The sequence below is a fragment of the Squalius cephalus genome, assembly GCF_949319135.1.
Source record: "Squalius cephalus genome assembly, chromosome: 11".
NCBI lineage: Eukaryota > Metazoa > Chordata > Actinopteri > Cypriniformes > Leuciscidae > Squalius > Squalius cephalus.
The window spans coordinates 7047586-7062898 of NC_137132.1; the positions used below are offsets into that span (position 1 = coordinate 7047586).

At 39.4% G+C, this 15313-nt stretch overlaps 1 protein-coding gene across 2 annotated transcripts in view; it reads left to right on the forward strand.

The window, feature by feature from the left end:
- Positions 1-15313, forward strand: part of LOC307167539 (NACHT, LRR and PYD domains-containing protein 12-like) — a 34146-nt gene that overhangs the window by 16941 nt on the left and 1892 nt on the right. The window contains exon 13 of one of the 2 annotated variants that reach the window (XM_079886716.1): positions 6463-6955. The exons of the other annotated variant lie outside the window; for it this stretch is intronic. Coding sequence (XP_079742842.1) covers positions 6463-6464 — 2 coding nt within the window. The 3' untranslated portion in view covers positions 6465-6955. Of the gene's footprint in view, positions 1-6462; positions 6956-15313 lie in introns of those variants that run through there. 2 annotated transcript variants of the gene reach the window in all.

Consider the following 15313-nt stretch of genomic DNA (forward strand, 5'->3'; position numbering starts at 1 on the left):
CACAGATTGCTATGCACAGTTGTGAACGTGTTAATGTTGGTCCTGAGTCTGTGCTAACGTGTTTTAAGCAGTGAACCAGCGGATCTCACGAATCGAAACCCGATGTAAAGGACGAGTCTAGTTTGAACCGGATGGCCGATATGCTGGCGCAGCTGATTGACGTTTTGAAAAAGAGGGAGGAGAGTAAATCTGAGAATGTGCCTGCAGGTAGAACGCGAGGAAAGACTACAGTTGGACAGAGGGGCTGTAAGATTTGTGGTGACACATCTCACACTACAATTGATCACTGCAGAAATGATCACTTGTGTTTCAGATGTCATGTTGCTGGCCATTCGAAGCGTGACTGTACAAAGACATTCCCTAATTCACGTTCTGCCTCAGATTCATCTGGCGGTCAGGGAAACTGAGTCGCCTGCACTCGGAGAGGGGGAGTGTGGGTGTTTCTGAAAATTCCCTCAAGTTGGATACTGATTTTGAAGCTTTGTTTCTCTCTTTTAAGAATAGCTCTCCTGACTCTCAGAGAGTCATCTTTCAGAATACACAACGCATTGCTTACTCAGATACACTCTTCTACACACCTGTACTTATTAATGACTCACTCACTGTTAATGCCATGTTAGACACCGGCTCTATGGCCTGTACTCTGAGCGATTCAGTAGTCATTAAGCTGAGGGAAAATGGTGTCTTGGATACTGTCAGGGAGGAAGAAACTGATGTCATCATAATAGGATGCGGTGGCAAACGAGTGTTTCCTAAGGGTATGTTTGAACTGAAACTGGATGTTTATGGTTGTGATGTTATTGTCCCATGTCTTGTTGTTCCAGGACAAATTGATGACCTCATTTTAGGGACAAACGTCATTAAGCACCTTGTCCACAGACTGAAGGATTCCGACAGATATTGGGAACTGATCTCTACGCCTAGTGGACCCAATTTGGAGGGTGATGAGTTTTTGTCGATGCTGTCTGGTGTACATCGATGGAGGGGTGAAACAGTTCCAGATGTTGTCGGTACGGTGAAACTTAACCATGCAGTCACACTTTCGCCTGGCCAAGAACATCTTGTTTGGGGCAAACTACCCGTTAAGTCATGTGGTCAACCGGGCAGTACTGTCATGGTGGAACCGTCTAGACTCCATTCTGCCTCTAGAAAAGTTTTAGTGGGTCGCGTTGTTTCTCCTCTTTGGGGCGATGGTTGGATACCACTAAAGTTGATCAATCCTAGCGACAAGCCGGTAACGCTGAGGCGAAACACTAAAGTAGCTGATGTTTACCCTTGTATTGCATTAGAAGATGTGTGTGAAACAGAGTCTAAGTCTACACTACAGTCAAGCGTTCAGCGGTCGGCAACTGAACCTGATAAATCTGACACTCTGGGCTACAGGCTTCAAAAGTTTGGTTTGGAGACTGTTGACTTAGAAAAGTGTGAAGTTTCTGATTTTTGGAAAAAAAAGCTGTGTGATTTAGTGCTTGAATACGAGTCCATTTTTTCCAGACATTCTCTTGACTGTGGCGAAGTCAAGGACTTTGTGCACAGAATTCATTTGTTTGATGAGAGACCGTTTCGCTTACCTTTTAGGCGAGTTCCCCCTTCACAGTACCAGAAGTTGCGTGTCGCTCTGAATGATATGGAGGAGAGGGGTATAATACGCAAGTCTGTTAGTGAATTCGCATCGCCCTTGGTTTTGTGTTGGAAAAAGAATGGTGATTTGCGGATTTGCACGGACTTCCGTTGGCTAAACGCGCGTACCGTGAAAGATGCGCACCCCCTGCCTCACCAAGAGGATTGTCTTGCGGCGCTCGGTGGCAATTCATTGTTCAGTACAATGGATTTGACTTCAGGGTTTTATAATATCCCACTACATGAAGATGATAAAAAGTACACTGCATTCACTACGCCGGTAGGGTTGCACGAATATAACAGGCTACCTCAAGGCCTTTGTAACTCACCTGCAAGTTTCATGAGAATGATGACTAAGATCTTTGGTGACCAAAATTTCTTGTCTCTGTTGTGTTACCTGGACGATTTAATGGTCTTCGCACCTAGTGAAGAGGTTGCACTGCACAGGCTTGAAATGGTTTTCGGAATGTTAAAAAAACACAATTTGAAATTGTCGCCGAAAAAATGTCACTTCCTAAGACGCTCTGTCAAATTTCTTGGTCATTTGATTTCAGAGGAAGGCGTGTCTACAGACCCCGGAAAAGTCGAAGCAATTGCTGAAATTACTTCTGCCAATTTAATGTGTCCTGATGGTGTCACCCCATCGGTTAAGAAGATTCAGTCTTTTCTTGGTCTCATTATGTGGTACCAACGTTTCATCGAGAATTGTTCGTCTCTTGCACGTCCACTTTTTGCTTTGACTAGTGGAGTTAAGAAAGCCAGAGGAGTGGGGCGCAGAGGGGCTCCTACGTCCAGAAAGCTAACTTCTGATGATTGGTCTCCAGCTTGCGAGGCGGCTTTGTCTGCACTGAAGGAAGCCCTTCTCTCTAATGTAGTCCTTGCACACCCTGACTTTTCCAGGCCCTTTATTCTTGCTACCGATGCTTCATCCGAAGGGTTGGGCGCTGTGCTTTCGCAACTGAGTCCTGGTGAAAACAGGGCTCGACCCATTGCGTTCGCAAGTAAGTCATTGTCCAGAGCACAAGCCAGATATCCAGCGCATCGTCTTGAATTCCTCGCACTTAAGTGGGCCGTATGTGATAAATTTAGTCACTGGCTAAAAGGGCATCGGTTCACGGCTTGGACGGATAATAATCCCTTGACGCATATTTTGACTAAACCTAGGCTTGACGCTTGTGAGCAAAGGTGGGTGGCTAAACTCGCTGCCTTTGAGTTCGACATCAAATATGTTCCTGGGTCAAAAAATACAATAGCTGACACTTTGAGCAGGCAACCTTTTGCTGGCAGTCGAGTTAGTCATCGCATAGTCAGGGAGCCCTATGAAAAGCTGATAGCGGAGTCAAGGGGCAATACCTGTGCAGCTGTCCAGGATGTTTTCAGATTGTCCAATGCCAGTCAGCGAGTGGTCGGCAGTGCGGAAGCGGGTGCTTGTGAGCGGATGGGGATTAACTTCAATGCAGATGAGCCAGGAAGTTTTTCAAGTGATGGTGTGGCTGCTGTTTTTTCTAATCACCTTTCATGGGAAGAAGGAATGAGAGTGCGAACTATTCCTCTGGCTGGATTTGTCCAGCAGGTAACAGATGTGGGATTTGATGCTCTTCTTTCATATTCTCGCCAAGACCTAAGAGACCGACAACTTGAGGATGAACACTTGCAGAGGGTGATGTTCTACGTTGACCGTAAACGCAGGCCCTCGAGACGTGAGCGCATGGGGGAGCCCGGTGCTGTGCGGGCGTTTTTAAAGCAGTGGGACAAGCTATCTTTGGTTGACGGTGTACTGTTTCGTGTTTCTAAAGATCCTTTGACACGTCACAAGCGGTTTCAATATGTAGTGCCTTCAGCCCTCAAAACTGAAGTATTGAGAGGTTGTCATGATGAGGCTGGACACCAAGGCCAGTATCGTACTCTTCACATTTCCCGCCAGCGTTTTTACTGGACAGGCCTCGAACAAGATGTTCGTGAGTATGTGAAAATATGTAGCCGTTGTGTGCTTGCGAAGACGCCAGAGCCGGAGGGACGAGCTCTATTAGAGAGTGTTAAAACTTCTGCTCCACTTGAGTTAGTCTGCGTTGATTTCTGGACAGCGGAGGATTCACGAAATAAGTCAGTTGATGTGTTAGTGGTCACTGACCATTTTACCAAGCTTGCCCATGCTTTCCGTTGTCCAGACCAGACTGCTAGGTCAGTGGCAAAGAAGCTCTGGGATAACTATTTCTGTTACTATGGTTTCCCAGAGCGCATTCATTCTGATCAAGGTGCCAATTTCTGTAGCGAGCTGATCAGACACTTGCTCGAGTTCTCTGGGGTTAAGAAGTCGCAAACGACCCCATATCATCCCATGGGGAATGGTACTGCAGAGAGATTTAATCGGACACTGGGAAATATGATCAGAGCCCTGGAGCCACGACCAAAGCATGACTGGCCTCAGATGCTTCATACGCTGACGTTTTTGTACAATTGTACTGCACACGAAACTACGGGGTTTCCTCCCTTCTATCTAATGTTTGGTCGTACGCCAAGATTGCCGATTGATGTCATTTTTAAGAGCGTGTTGAAGGATGATCTGAACGTCTCTCTCCCCAAGTACATAGAGTCTCTGAACAGGGACTTGAAGGATGCTCTCGCTGTTGCAAAGGCTAATGCTTCTAAAGAACAGTCTCACCAAGCCCGCGTGTACGATCGTAGAAATAAGGGTGTGAATATTGAAGTTGGTGATAGAGTTCTTTTAGCCAACAAAAGTGAGCGCGGCAAACGCAAACTTTCAGACAAGTGGGAAAGTGTGGTGTATACCGTGGTTGATCGTGATCCTGAGACCCACATTTACAAGATTAAACACCCCGTATCTGGTCAACTCAAAGTGGTACACAGGAATCTACTTCTATGTGTCAATTTCTTCCCTGTGTGTGACATTGTAGGGACTAATGATGATGAGAGTGCGTTTTTAGTTGATGATGGTGTTTTTGATGAATGTTCTGTAACTTCTGATGAATCAACAACTAATTGTGAATGTCCCGTCATAGCTGACTCTGTGGCTGACAATAGTCTACAAATGGACGGGTTATGTGAGGTTCATGATTCAGCCGAGATTGTTAGTTTCCCACCACAAGGTGTGGTCTCTGAAGATGCTCTTTTGGACCCTTTGGTCCTTCAGGAAAGTCCTGAAATGACAAATGTTTCTAACTCTGATCTCGCTGTTGATAGTGTTGTGAATGGTACAGAGTTACCAGGCCGTAGATCAAAGTTTGGCAGATTACTGAAACCAGTAAATCGTCTTATTTCTTCCATGAATCAACAGACTTTGTTCCATTCAAGAAAGCAAACTCTTGGAAAATGGTCTATTTCAGTTCTTAGTTTGAAATATTGATGTTGAATTTTGTGTTCTATCAGTTTTTGTGAAAAAGAACAAGAGAATTGCAAGTATGATGTGTTAACGGCACGTCATTTGGGTCATGATTAAGGATGAGTGATATGCGCAGCACTTTTTCTTATCAGTTCTTTAATTGAACAGTCTCTACTGATCAAAAGCTTTCTGCTAATAATGGCAATTCCAGGTTTGTTTGTCTTTGAGAAGCTCTATTCGTCTATTTTCTAAGATTATCGCATTTTGCCACATTCAGTGGGGGTGAATGTAACAGAGTAAAGAAAGTAAAAACAGAAACTAAGTGTGAATAGTGTCAAAATGCTTATTTTAGTTATAAAATATTTGTTCTTGTTCAATTAATCCTGTTCATTGGTTATTTAAATAATGCATCTTGGAAAGAGGGAGACATCTACAGGCAAGAAGGGTGTACAATGGGTTGAATCAGCCATCTTCTCAGTTCACGTGAGCTGTTGAGAAGGATGTTTTATGACCGGACCAGCAGTACTTATTGTCTGTTTGATGTTCTTCGTGTCTTTTCCAGGTATGATGTATTACTTTTCTTCTGTGCAATTTTTGTTCTATATTTATAAAAGAAAAAGAGACTGAGTCATATTTGTATGTAACAAGAAAAAAAAATGTTTATCTTCTCAGTTCACGTGAGCTGTTGAGAAGGATGTTTTATGACCGGACCAGCAGTACTTATTGTCTGTTTGATGTTCTTCGTGTCTTTTCCAGATTTCCTCAATTGCAGTAAACACTAAAGTGAATATGCTCAGCAAATTTGTTTTCGCGTGGTCATTATTGAAATGAAAGAACACACGAACCGAGAAGGGTTACACAGGCTTAATATTTATATATTACGGGTCCGTTCCTAATTAGGAGACAATGAGCACATGAACCGTTGTGCCGTGCTGCTTATTTTTATCCCGCAGTAAAAACACCCGTACCTGCACCCGAAACAGCCTGTGGATGAGAGTCTGAAAGAAGGACTGAAGGCCGTGAGATTGTGTTGGTCATTCATGACACTTCATTCAACAACTACAACAGCTCATATGCATCATACGGCATTACGTCATTGCACACGCACAGTACTTTCCAGATTCGGTTTTCAATCTGATCAAGTGTTTACATGTCCTCTCGATCGGATTAGAAAAGGAATAAACCACCCAATCCGATCGAAATTTCATTCAGATCGAGCTCATTCGATTAAGGCGTTTACATGAAGGCTTTTCAGTCCGAGCCGTTAAATCTGATTACTAATGGATTATTTGGTTGCATGTAAACATGGTGTGTGTGATTTAAAGTGAGAATTGTTTATCATTAATTACTGTTATTAAACCATTTCAGTTTTCATTAATATCTCTGGCTGTAATATGAATATACTAATATTCTGGCTGTGTTTTCCTGAAATGATCTCCAGATGTGATGTGACTCAGTAATGTCTCATACTCATATGTGTCTGTCTGTGTGTTTTATTGTAGGACTCTCAGTGTTTAGACGTCAGTTCAGTTTCCTCAGGATCAGCTGATGGTGAATAAAGAGCCGCTACAGAGACTGAAGACACAGAGACACACAGCGATCACACTGACGTGTGTGTGGGACTTCACACCAGATTCTTGTTTTATAGTAAAGGCTCATGAAAATGAGTGCTGAAAATAGCAGCTTTGAATTGTGGTGAATGATGGTGAAACACTCAAAGTCTGGCAAACGGTTAAACCAAAGTGAAAACAAGCCTTAGACAATAGATTTATCGTGCAATACAAACAGCGTTGGGAAAAGTGTTATAAGTTTTATCAAGAGTTTGACAAAAAAGAAAGAGATGTTATATACCATCTGATATACCATCAGAGTTTGACTACAGATTATGCAAATAATTTCACTGAACATTTATTTCTGTCAAATATGTTTTTATTATTAATCTATTTTTTATATGATGATCTATTAATGTTTCCAAATAAATCTTCACATTCTTTTACTGGTTTCTTGTTTTTTCCTCTCCTGCCTCTGAACACAGTTAATTACTGATTGCAATGTTCATTTCTATCATATTCCTCTTGATGTATCAAGTATTTCTAAAACCAACAACAAAAAACAGTGATATGAGTGCGGGCTGTGATTTGATCCAGAAATCAGTCCGGAGGGTGAGTGTTTGTTACACTAATCTAGTTACAAAGTTTATTCATAATCGAAAGTGTTACTTATTATTTGTATACCGCACTATCTATTATTTACCCTCATACTCTTACGTTTCAATGACCAAACGAGAGCATGCATAGCTCTGGTTTCTTGTGTGTTGTAAGAAACACAACAGAGTCAGAAATATGCAGCGTTGTTAATAGAAATATAAGGCTTGCTTTGTAGAATATAATGCATATGTGTGTGTTATTGTGAACTGGACAGCACTGCATACTACTAGAGCTCAATGTACTATCCTCCTTATCAAGGGCTCTTACATATTAAAGGGCACCTATTATGACTCTTTTCACAAGATGTAAAATACGTCTCTGATGTCCCCAGAGTATGTATGTGAAGTTTTAGCTCAAAATACCCAACAGATCATTTTTTACAGCATGTTTAAATTGTAATTTTTTGGGGCTCAGAAAAATGCGCTGTTTTAGTGTGTGCCCTTTAAATGCAAATTAACTGCTGCTGCACGGCACAGGGGGCGGAGCCTCACGAGCTCGCGCTCAGAGTCAGGACAATCTCATCTGATAATATCAGAACAGAAACTCTCAGTTGCGGTGTTCATTTTGACTCGGAGTCGGACAATAATGCCCACAGAGCCAGATAATATATGCTGTATGGACATAGAACAGGTATAGTTTAGTTTAATTATGGTTATAACTTATTTGTCATCTGCTTTTATCCACTAATACAAGCCTGCTGTAGCAAAACCCGTCCGAATGATGACCAAAATATACTGATGAGTTCAGTGAAGTTTATTGTACATCACACAAAAGATGAGCGTTAGTTTTACTCCAGAGAATCTCTGTAAGAGCTGAATAAACATAGTATAAGAAGTGCGCATTAAAGTCTTATCCATAAACTCTCTCTCTCTCTCTCTCCCTTTCATTATCAACAACATACACAGCGAAGTACACAAAACACTCATTACAACTAACAGTAAACAAATATACACACCTTTTCAGTGGGTGCTAAATAAACTGGTAAACCTTATATCCGTAAAATGACTCGAAGAGCTGTCATAAAGAGCGCGCTCGCACTTTCATTTCTTCCGTGTCCAGTCACGTTAGTCCTGTTGCTCCGGAGACTGTAAGCTTGATCACAAACAGTACAGATCCATCCTTGAGTAACAACGGGAGTAAATGAAGACTGCTATGTTCATTCTTACATCCATCAACAACACACCTCAATCACTTAGGAGACATTCTTGTCTACAGCGGCTCAAGCGTCGAACAATGGCAGACTCTGTGTCCAGCTCACTCAGGGCGGGTCTAGGCTCAAACTGAAGTGTCACTCAACAGTCGTGGGAGGGGCCTCCTCAATTCTACGTCACATTGCACCGAATCTGAGAACAGCTCATTCTGAGACAGTGCTTATGATTTATTGAGATTGTAAAAAAACACTGGGTGGATTTTTATCATTCTAGGGTGGTTTTGCTCACACACTGCCAACACACATTTATGTTCAAACACCATGTAAAAGTGAATTTTGCATAATAGGTGCCCTTTAATAAAACATCATCAAACATTATTTTATTAAAGATCATTCATTTGTAAAGGAAAATGTCACATAATTTAATTTATTTTACTTTTTTTCCCTGAAACATTACTTGAAGTATTAACTTTAAAATAATTTTAGATTGTATATTTTTTATATTATTATTAAATATCTGAAATTTGTGATCATATGCCAAGCTGACACTGCTTGACAAACATGCATGTAATGTTTGTTAATATTTTTAAGTGTTACCCAAGTTTACGTCTAATTATAATTGAGCTTTTTCTTGAACTTTCCTGAGAAAAATAAACAATTTTACAGAAAATCCTTGAAACATTGTTTTATTTGGATTTTGCTCCCTCATTCAGGTTCAGCTACACTGATTCAAGAAAAATGTATTTAAGAAAAAAAAAAAAAAAAAACTGTGAATAAAATAATAAAACCAGTAATTTAAAATATGAACAATTATGGTAAATAAATGGACTGCATTTATATAGCGCTTTCACAGACCTATGGCCACCAAAGCACTTTACATATAGCCTCACATTCACCCATTCATACACCGAAAGCGGTGTCAGCCATGCAAGGCGCCATTGCTCATGGACACCTCGACACTTGGTGGAACCCCCAACTTTCCAGTTTGTAGACAACCTACATGAACCACTGAGCCACTGCCACACCAATACTCTACTAATACACTACTGCCACTACTACTGATTATATCATTCACAAATGTTAAAATAAGTGATTGGATAATAATGTTACACGCGATTCTAAGTGTTTTAAGTGTAAAATCATTTCAATCATGACAACTCTCAGATAATTTTAGCATGTTATTGAATATGATAATGTTCATGTATTTGGTCTTGGTGGATTAGATCTGCTACACTGCTGTTGATTATTACTGTGACAGAGCAAGTATGGACTCACTACTGCTAATAGATACACAGATCATGTAAGATATGCGGCTGCATAAATAATATACATAAATCCTGTAGCAGATCTAGGCAGGTGGAGCTGGGGAAGTGGAGGAGAACTTCAGGACCAGCTTACAGCAAGCAAACAACCAGACCATTTAAATGTTGAGCAAGCGATCTCATTGACTGCAGGATCAGCAGAGGCCAATCCGCTTGTGCCATGCAGTAATGATGTGATTGCTTGAAGATTGCATGTAAAAGACCATCAGCCTGCGCCCTCTAGAGTTTCATGACTGATATGTTTTACAGATGCGTGTACGTACCATCCTGGAGTTCCTGTGTTTCATGATGCTCTGAAGGTGAGTGCCTTTTCATTCTAGGCCCTGTTTACACCTGGAATTAAGATGTGTTTTGGTCGATCGGATCACAAGTAGACGAGGGAAACACATTCCCGTTTACACCTGATGTTTTAATCCGTGTCTTTTTTCCACTTTCAACATATTCTGTCCTGATTTCTTCGAGGGGAGGGTCTATGTGAAGTGTCTCATTCTCAGATCTCACTCATCTTTAGCAGAACATCTTATACACAAATAAATGTGACCCTGGATCACAAAACCAGTCACAAGTCACACGGGTATATTTGTGGCAAAAGCCAACAATACATTGTACAGTGCGTGCAGAATTATTAGGCACGTAGATTTTCTGATCATATTTTTTTAATTTTGTATTTAATCATTTATAAGTGATATATAATTGTTCATGAAGGCTGGAAATGAAAAACGCCTTATTTTCAGGTGTGCAGAATTATTAGGCAAGTTTTATTTTACAGATAAAATAAGCTAAAAAAGAGATTTAACTCAGACTGAAAAGTCAAAAATTATTAAATGCCCATGAGAAGGATGCAATACTAATGCAAAACTAGAAATTGCAGTTAAGGCATGACCATTGGACAGTGAAATACTCATTAGGTCAGCAGGGTCAGACAAAAACAGGTGGAGAAGAAAAGACACGTTAACTGCAAAATAATTAAGAATTAAGGTGAAGAATTAAGGTGAAGAATTAAGTGTGAAACCATCAGAAACCATTTAGTCTCCAGCGCCACCATTTTCCAGAACTGCAACCAACCTGGAGTCTCCAGAAGTGCAAGGTGTCAGGGTCTCAGAGACTTAGGTTAGGTAACGAATCCTAAAAAATGACCCCCACTTATTAAGAATCACAAGCTGAAGTGTTGTGAAATACATGAAGACTGTTTTTTTATAGGCTTTGTAGACAGACAGATTGAGAGTGACTCTTGAAGGACCAGCACCACATCCTCTTCTACCACTGTTTGAAGAATTCTGAAGAGTTTTAATAAGTTTTGGGAGTTTATTTTTAGTCCATCTCTGCAAAACGGACTTCAGGGTAGGAAATGGACTAAAAATAAACTCCCAAAACTTATTAAAACGTATTCTGGAAGATGAATTCTTCAAACAGTGGTAGATAAAGATAAAGATAAAACACTAAGATAAAGCAAGGTCCTCATAACAGCGAGAAGCCGCTTGAACCTGTGAAGGTTCTAGATTCATTCTCGTTTTACTTGACCATCTCATGCAAAACCTGAAATGTGCATCTTTCTGACCTCCAGAAGAGGAAGGAAGTGAGGTCAAAATTGTGACGGCGTGTAAAAATGGAGGCTGCTCGAAGGTTAGAAAACATTTCTTCTGTATGTTATGGTGATATAAGCTCCTGTTAGTTTAAAGAGGACCTATATGGTTTTACCATGTTCATCTTTCTTTAGTGTGTAATGTTGCTGTTTGAGTCCCTCGAGCTGGAGTTATTCTCTATATCAGTGTCACTGTTTCTGAACTTCCTGAAACGCCTCCATTGTAGTCTTGAGTTTCTTCCAGGAACGAACACGTCACAATATTCATAAATTAAATAATTAATACGCAGAATAAAGGGGCGGGGCCTGGTTGAGTTAGTTAGTAGTGTGTTGAAACTGGTGGTTATGGTAAGGGGCGGGACATTTCCCAAACACATTTGAAGCACTTGACCAATCACAACACACTGATCCAGCCGACCAATCAGAGCACAGTGTGCTTTTCAGAAGGAGGGGCTTCATAGAGACAGGAACTAAACAGAGCGTTACTGACAGACTGGGAAGAGAGGAGCTGCAACAATGGAGAATATGGGAAAATAATGTGTTTTTTGAACATGAAAGCATGAAAACCTATTCTTGTAGAGCCCAAAATTAAGACATCATATGGCCTCTTAAACATCATTAAATGCATCATAACATTGAGTTGTTCATTTGTCACAGTTTTTTATTTTAATCTTTGTTAAAAAATACAACTGTTCAATGTCAGTTAATGTCAGCTCAGGAACATTACATAATATTAACTGATACAATTTTAGATTTTATCTATTTGATCGATTAGCATATTTGTAAATGAAGATTAATAAATGGTTTAGAAGTGTTTTTCATTGTTAGTTCACGTTTACTAATATACTTAATGTTAACAGATGGAACCTTACTGTATGCAGTAGTATTAACCTTTTTTTAAATGAAATATGTGTGCTAATATTATGCCATTATGATTATCAGACATACAACGGACCAAAGACTGATGCAGAAACGTGTTCATATCATCCCGGAGTGCCCATCTTCCACGAGGGGTGAGGAGAATTTATAACTGATGCTGAAAGCGACTATTTCATCTTTTTAGACAGTATTTTATGAGCATGCATGGTTTCAGGATGAAGTACTGGAGCTGCTGTAAGAGGAAGACGTCTGATTTTAACTCGTTCCTGTCTCAGGAGGGCTGTAATAAAGGATCACACCAGTGGAGGAAAGACACGGTGAGCCGAGCAATATGGCTTCACGTCCATCAGGTCAATATCACATGATAGACTATGATTCTCAAACACGCGTGTGTTTTCTGTCTCTGCAGGGTAACAAAGTGGCTCCATGTCGATTTGATTGGCACCAGACAGGAAGTCATGTGACCATGTCTATCTATGCAAAGAACTCGAATCCTGAGCTTTGTTCTGTGGAAGCGAGCAGCATCTCGGTGAGGGACTTCGACTGTTTAAAGTGCCATAGTCCAGTGTGGTGATGTTATTTATTAATGGTCTGTACTTTTGTTGTCTGATGAATGATTTTTTCGGCAGCTGAAAATGCGTCTGATCTTTGATGGAGAAAAAGAGTTTGAGCTGAAGATGAGCCTGTGGGGGGTGAGTTTCAGTGACCATCCATTATCTGTCCTTAAAACACATTTACTGTCATTGATATAACATTATTGATTTATTCATATTTTGAACTAGCTTTTTATTTTTTATATTTAGAATTTTAATTTTAGTTCATTTTGTTGTATTTTTTATTTTTTTTTTCATATTTTTTTTTTAGTTTACTTTTTATTTCAGTTTTAGTTTGATATTTTAGTACTTCAAATTAAACTAAAATGTTGCCTTGGCAAATGGCTGAAATACAATAAGTTAAAAAATATTTGTAATGTTTATATTACATTTGATTTCAGTTGATGTTTTATTTTATTTAAAGTAACGGTTTTTTTTTTTGTTTTTTTTTTCAGTTTTAGTTAACTATAATAACAATTTGATAAACTTGTTTTTTTACACTTGTATTGAAAAGTTTGAATTTGTTATGATCCTAAAAAACTTTTATTCTAAAATATTCCTTAAGTACATAAAATTACTTTGTGGACAACAGTGTTGTTGAAATAAAGCTGAAATAAAATATAATATAAAAATTAGATGAAGTGCTGAAATTACTAAAGCTGAATTTTTTTTTTTAAAGTTTAAAATAAATAAAAATGACAAAAAGCACAGCAAAAATACTAAAAGTGAAATTAAAATGAAAGCTGATTATTATTTTTTTTACCTAATTCAAAACAATGAATACTATAATAATAATAATAATAATAATAATAATTTTTATTTATATGGCGCCTTTCCATAGCTCAAGGTCGCTTTACATTGTACATTACAATATATTTAATATACATTACAATACATATTGCGTAGTGTAAGAGGTAGCGAATTCCATAATTGAAGAGCATTAACACTAAATTACCTTCCACCTACAGTAGACAACCGGAAACGAGGGATAGACAATAAACCAAGTTCAGCTGATCTAAGGGACCGGGCAGGGTGGTAAGGGTAGAGTAGGTCAGACAGATATTTGGGAGCAAGACCATTTAAAGGGATAGTTCACTTTGAAATTAAATTTTGGTATGTTTTAGCTTACCTCAAGGGCATCCAAGATGTAGGTGTCTTTGTTTCCGCAGTAGTTTCAATTTTGATATTTTTAGGTCAAACCGTTCTTGTCTGTCAGTCATATCATGCAGGTCTATGGTCACCACCTCAAAGAGCATGCACAGAGAAGTCCAAATTAAACAATTCCCCATCGTAAGTACACATTGATGGCCTAAGACATGAAACGAGCGGTTTGTGTGAGAAAACGAACAGTTATATCATTTTTACCTCTTGTACACAACCAACAAGTGATCTGAGGGCGTGCACGCTTCCTGGTGTGTGACGTGTGCGTGCGTTCTGGCTTAGTCTGCGCAAGCGCCGGAAAGCGCCGTAAGTGATCTCTCGTGCGTGTACGTCACTCATTTACACAGAACAGAGATTGTAGGTAAGACGGCTAATAGAAATGGTACTAAGAACTATAATACTGTTCGTTTTCTCACACAAACCGCTCGTTTCGTGTCTTAGGCCATCAATGTGTACTTACGATGGGGAATTGTTTAATTTGGACTCTGTGCATGCTCTTTGAGGTGGTGACCATAGACCTGCATTATATGACTGACAGACAAGAACGGTTTGACCTAAAAATATCAAAATTGAAACTACTGCGGAAACAAAGACACCTACATCTTGGATGCCCTTGAGGTAAGCTAAAACATACCAAAATTTAATTTCAAAGTGAACTATCCGTTTAATGCTTTGGACGTTAGAAGCAATACCTTTAAGTGGATACGTGATGCCACAGGTAGCCAGTGAAGGTCATGAAGCAGAGGAGTAATGTGAGTAGAACGCCTAGTGGAGGTGAGAACTTTGCTGCAGAGTTTTGAACATAGTAATCTTGCAATAAGTTTTTTGGGAAGACCAAGAAATAATGCATTGCAATAGTCCAGCCGTGATGTGATTAATGCATGAATTAAGGTTTCAGCATCAGCTAAAGTGAGAGAAGATCGTAGACGAGCAATATTACAAAGATGGAAAAAAGAGTTTTTAACAAGAGAAGAAATATGAGAGACAAAAGATAGAGTTGGATTGAATAAGACAACAAGGTTACGAATCGATGACGAAGGCTTAACATGAGTTCCATCAATATCAAAGGACTAGTCCATCCTTTTGACTGAGGCAGTAAAGCCGATCACTGATATCTCAGTTTTCTTATCATTTAATTTGAGGAAATTCAGGGACATCCAATGAGATATATATATATATATATATATATATAATAGTATTTAAATAGTAAACAACACTGGTAGACAAATATAAATTGTGTATATATATTTGAAATGAATGACTTATAATATATATTACATTTAACTATGTAATTCTCATACTTCCATTTATTTATGTCACGATCCACACTCAAGGAGACGAGGGAAGATAATAATAATGCAGTATTTATTAGGGAAAATCCGTACTCACAACTAGTCCAGGCAAGGGTCAAAACCCAAATAAGGCAATCCAAAACACAAAACAATAAACAGGCAAAACC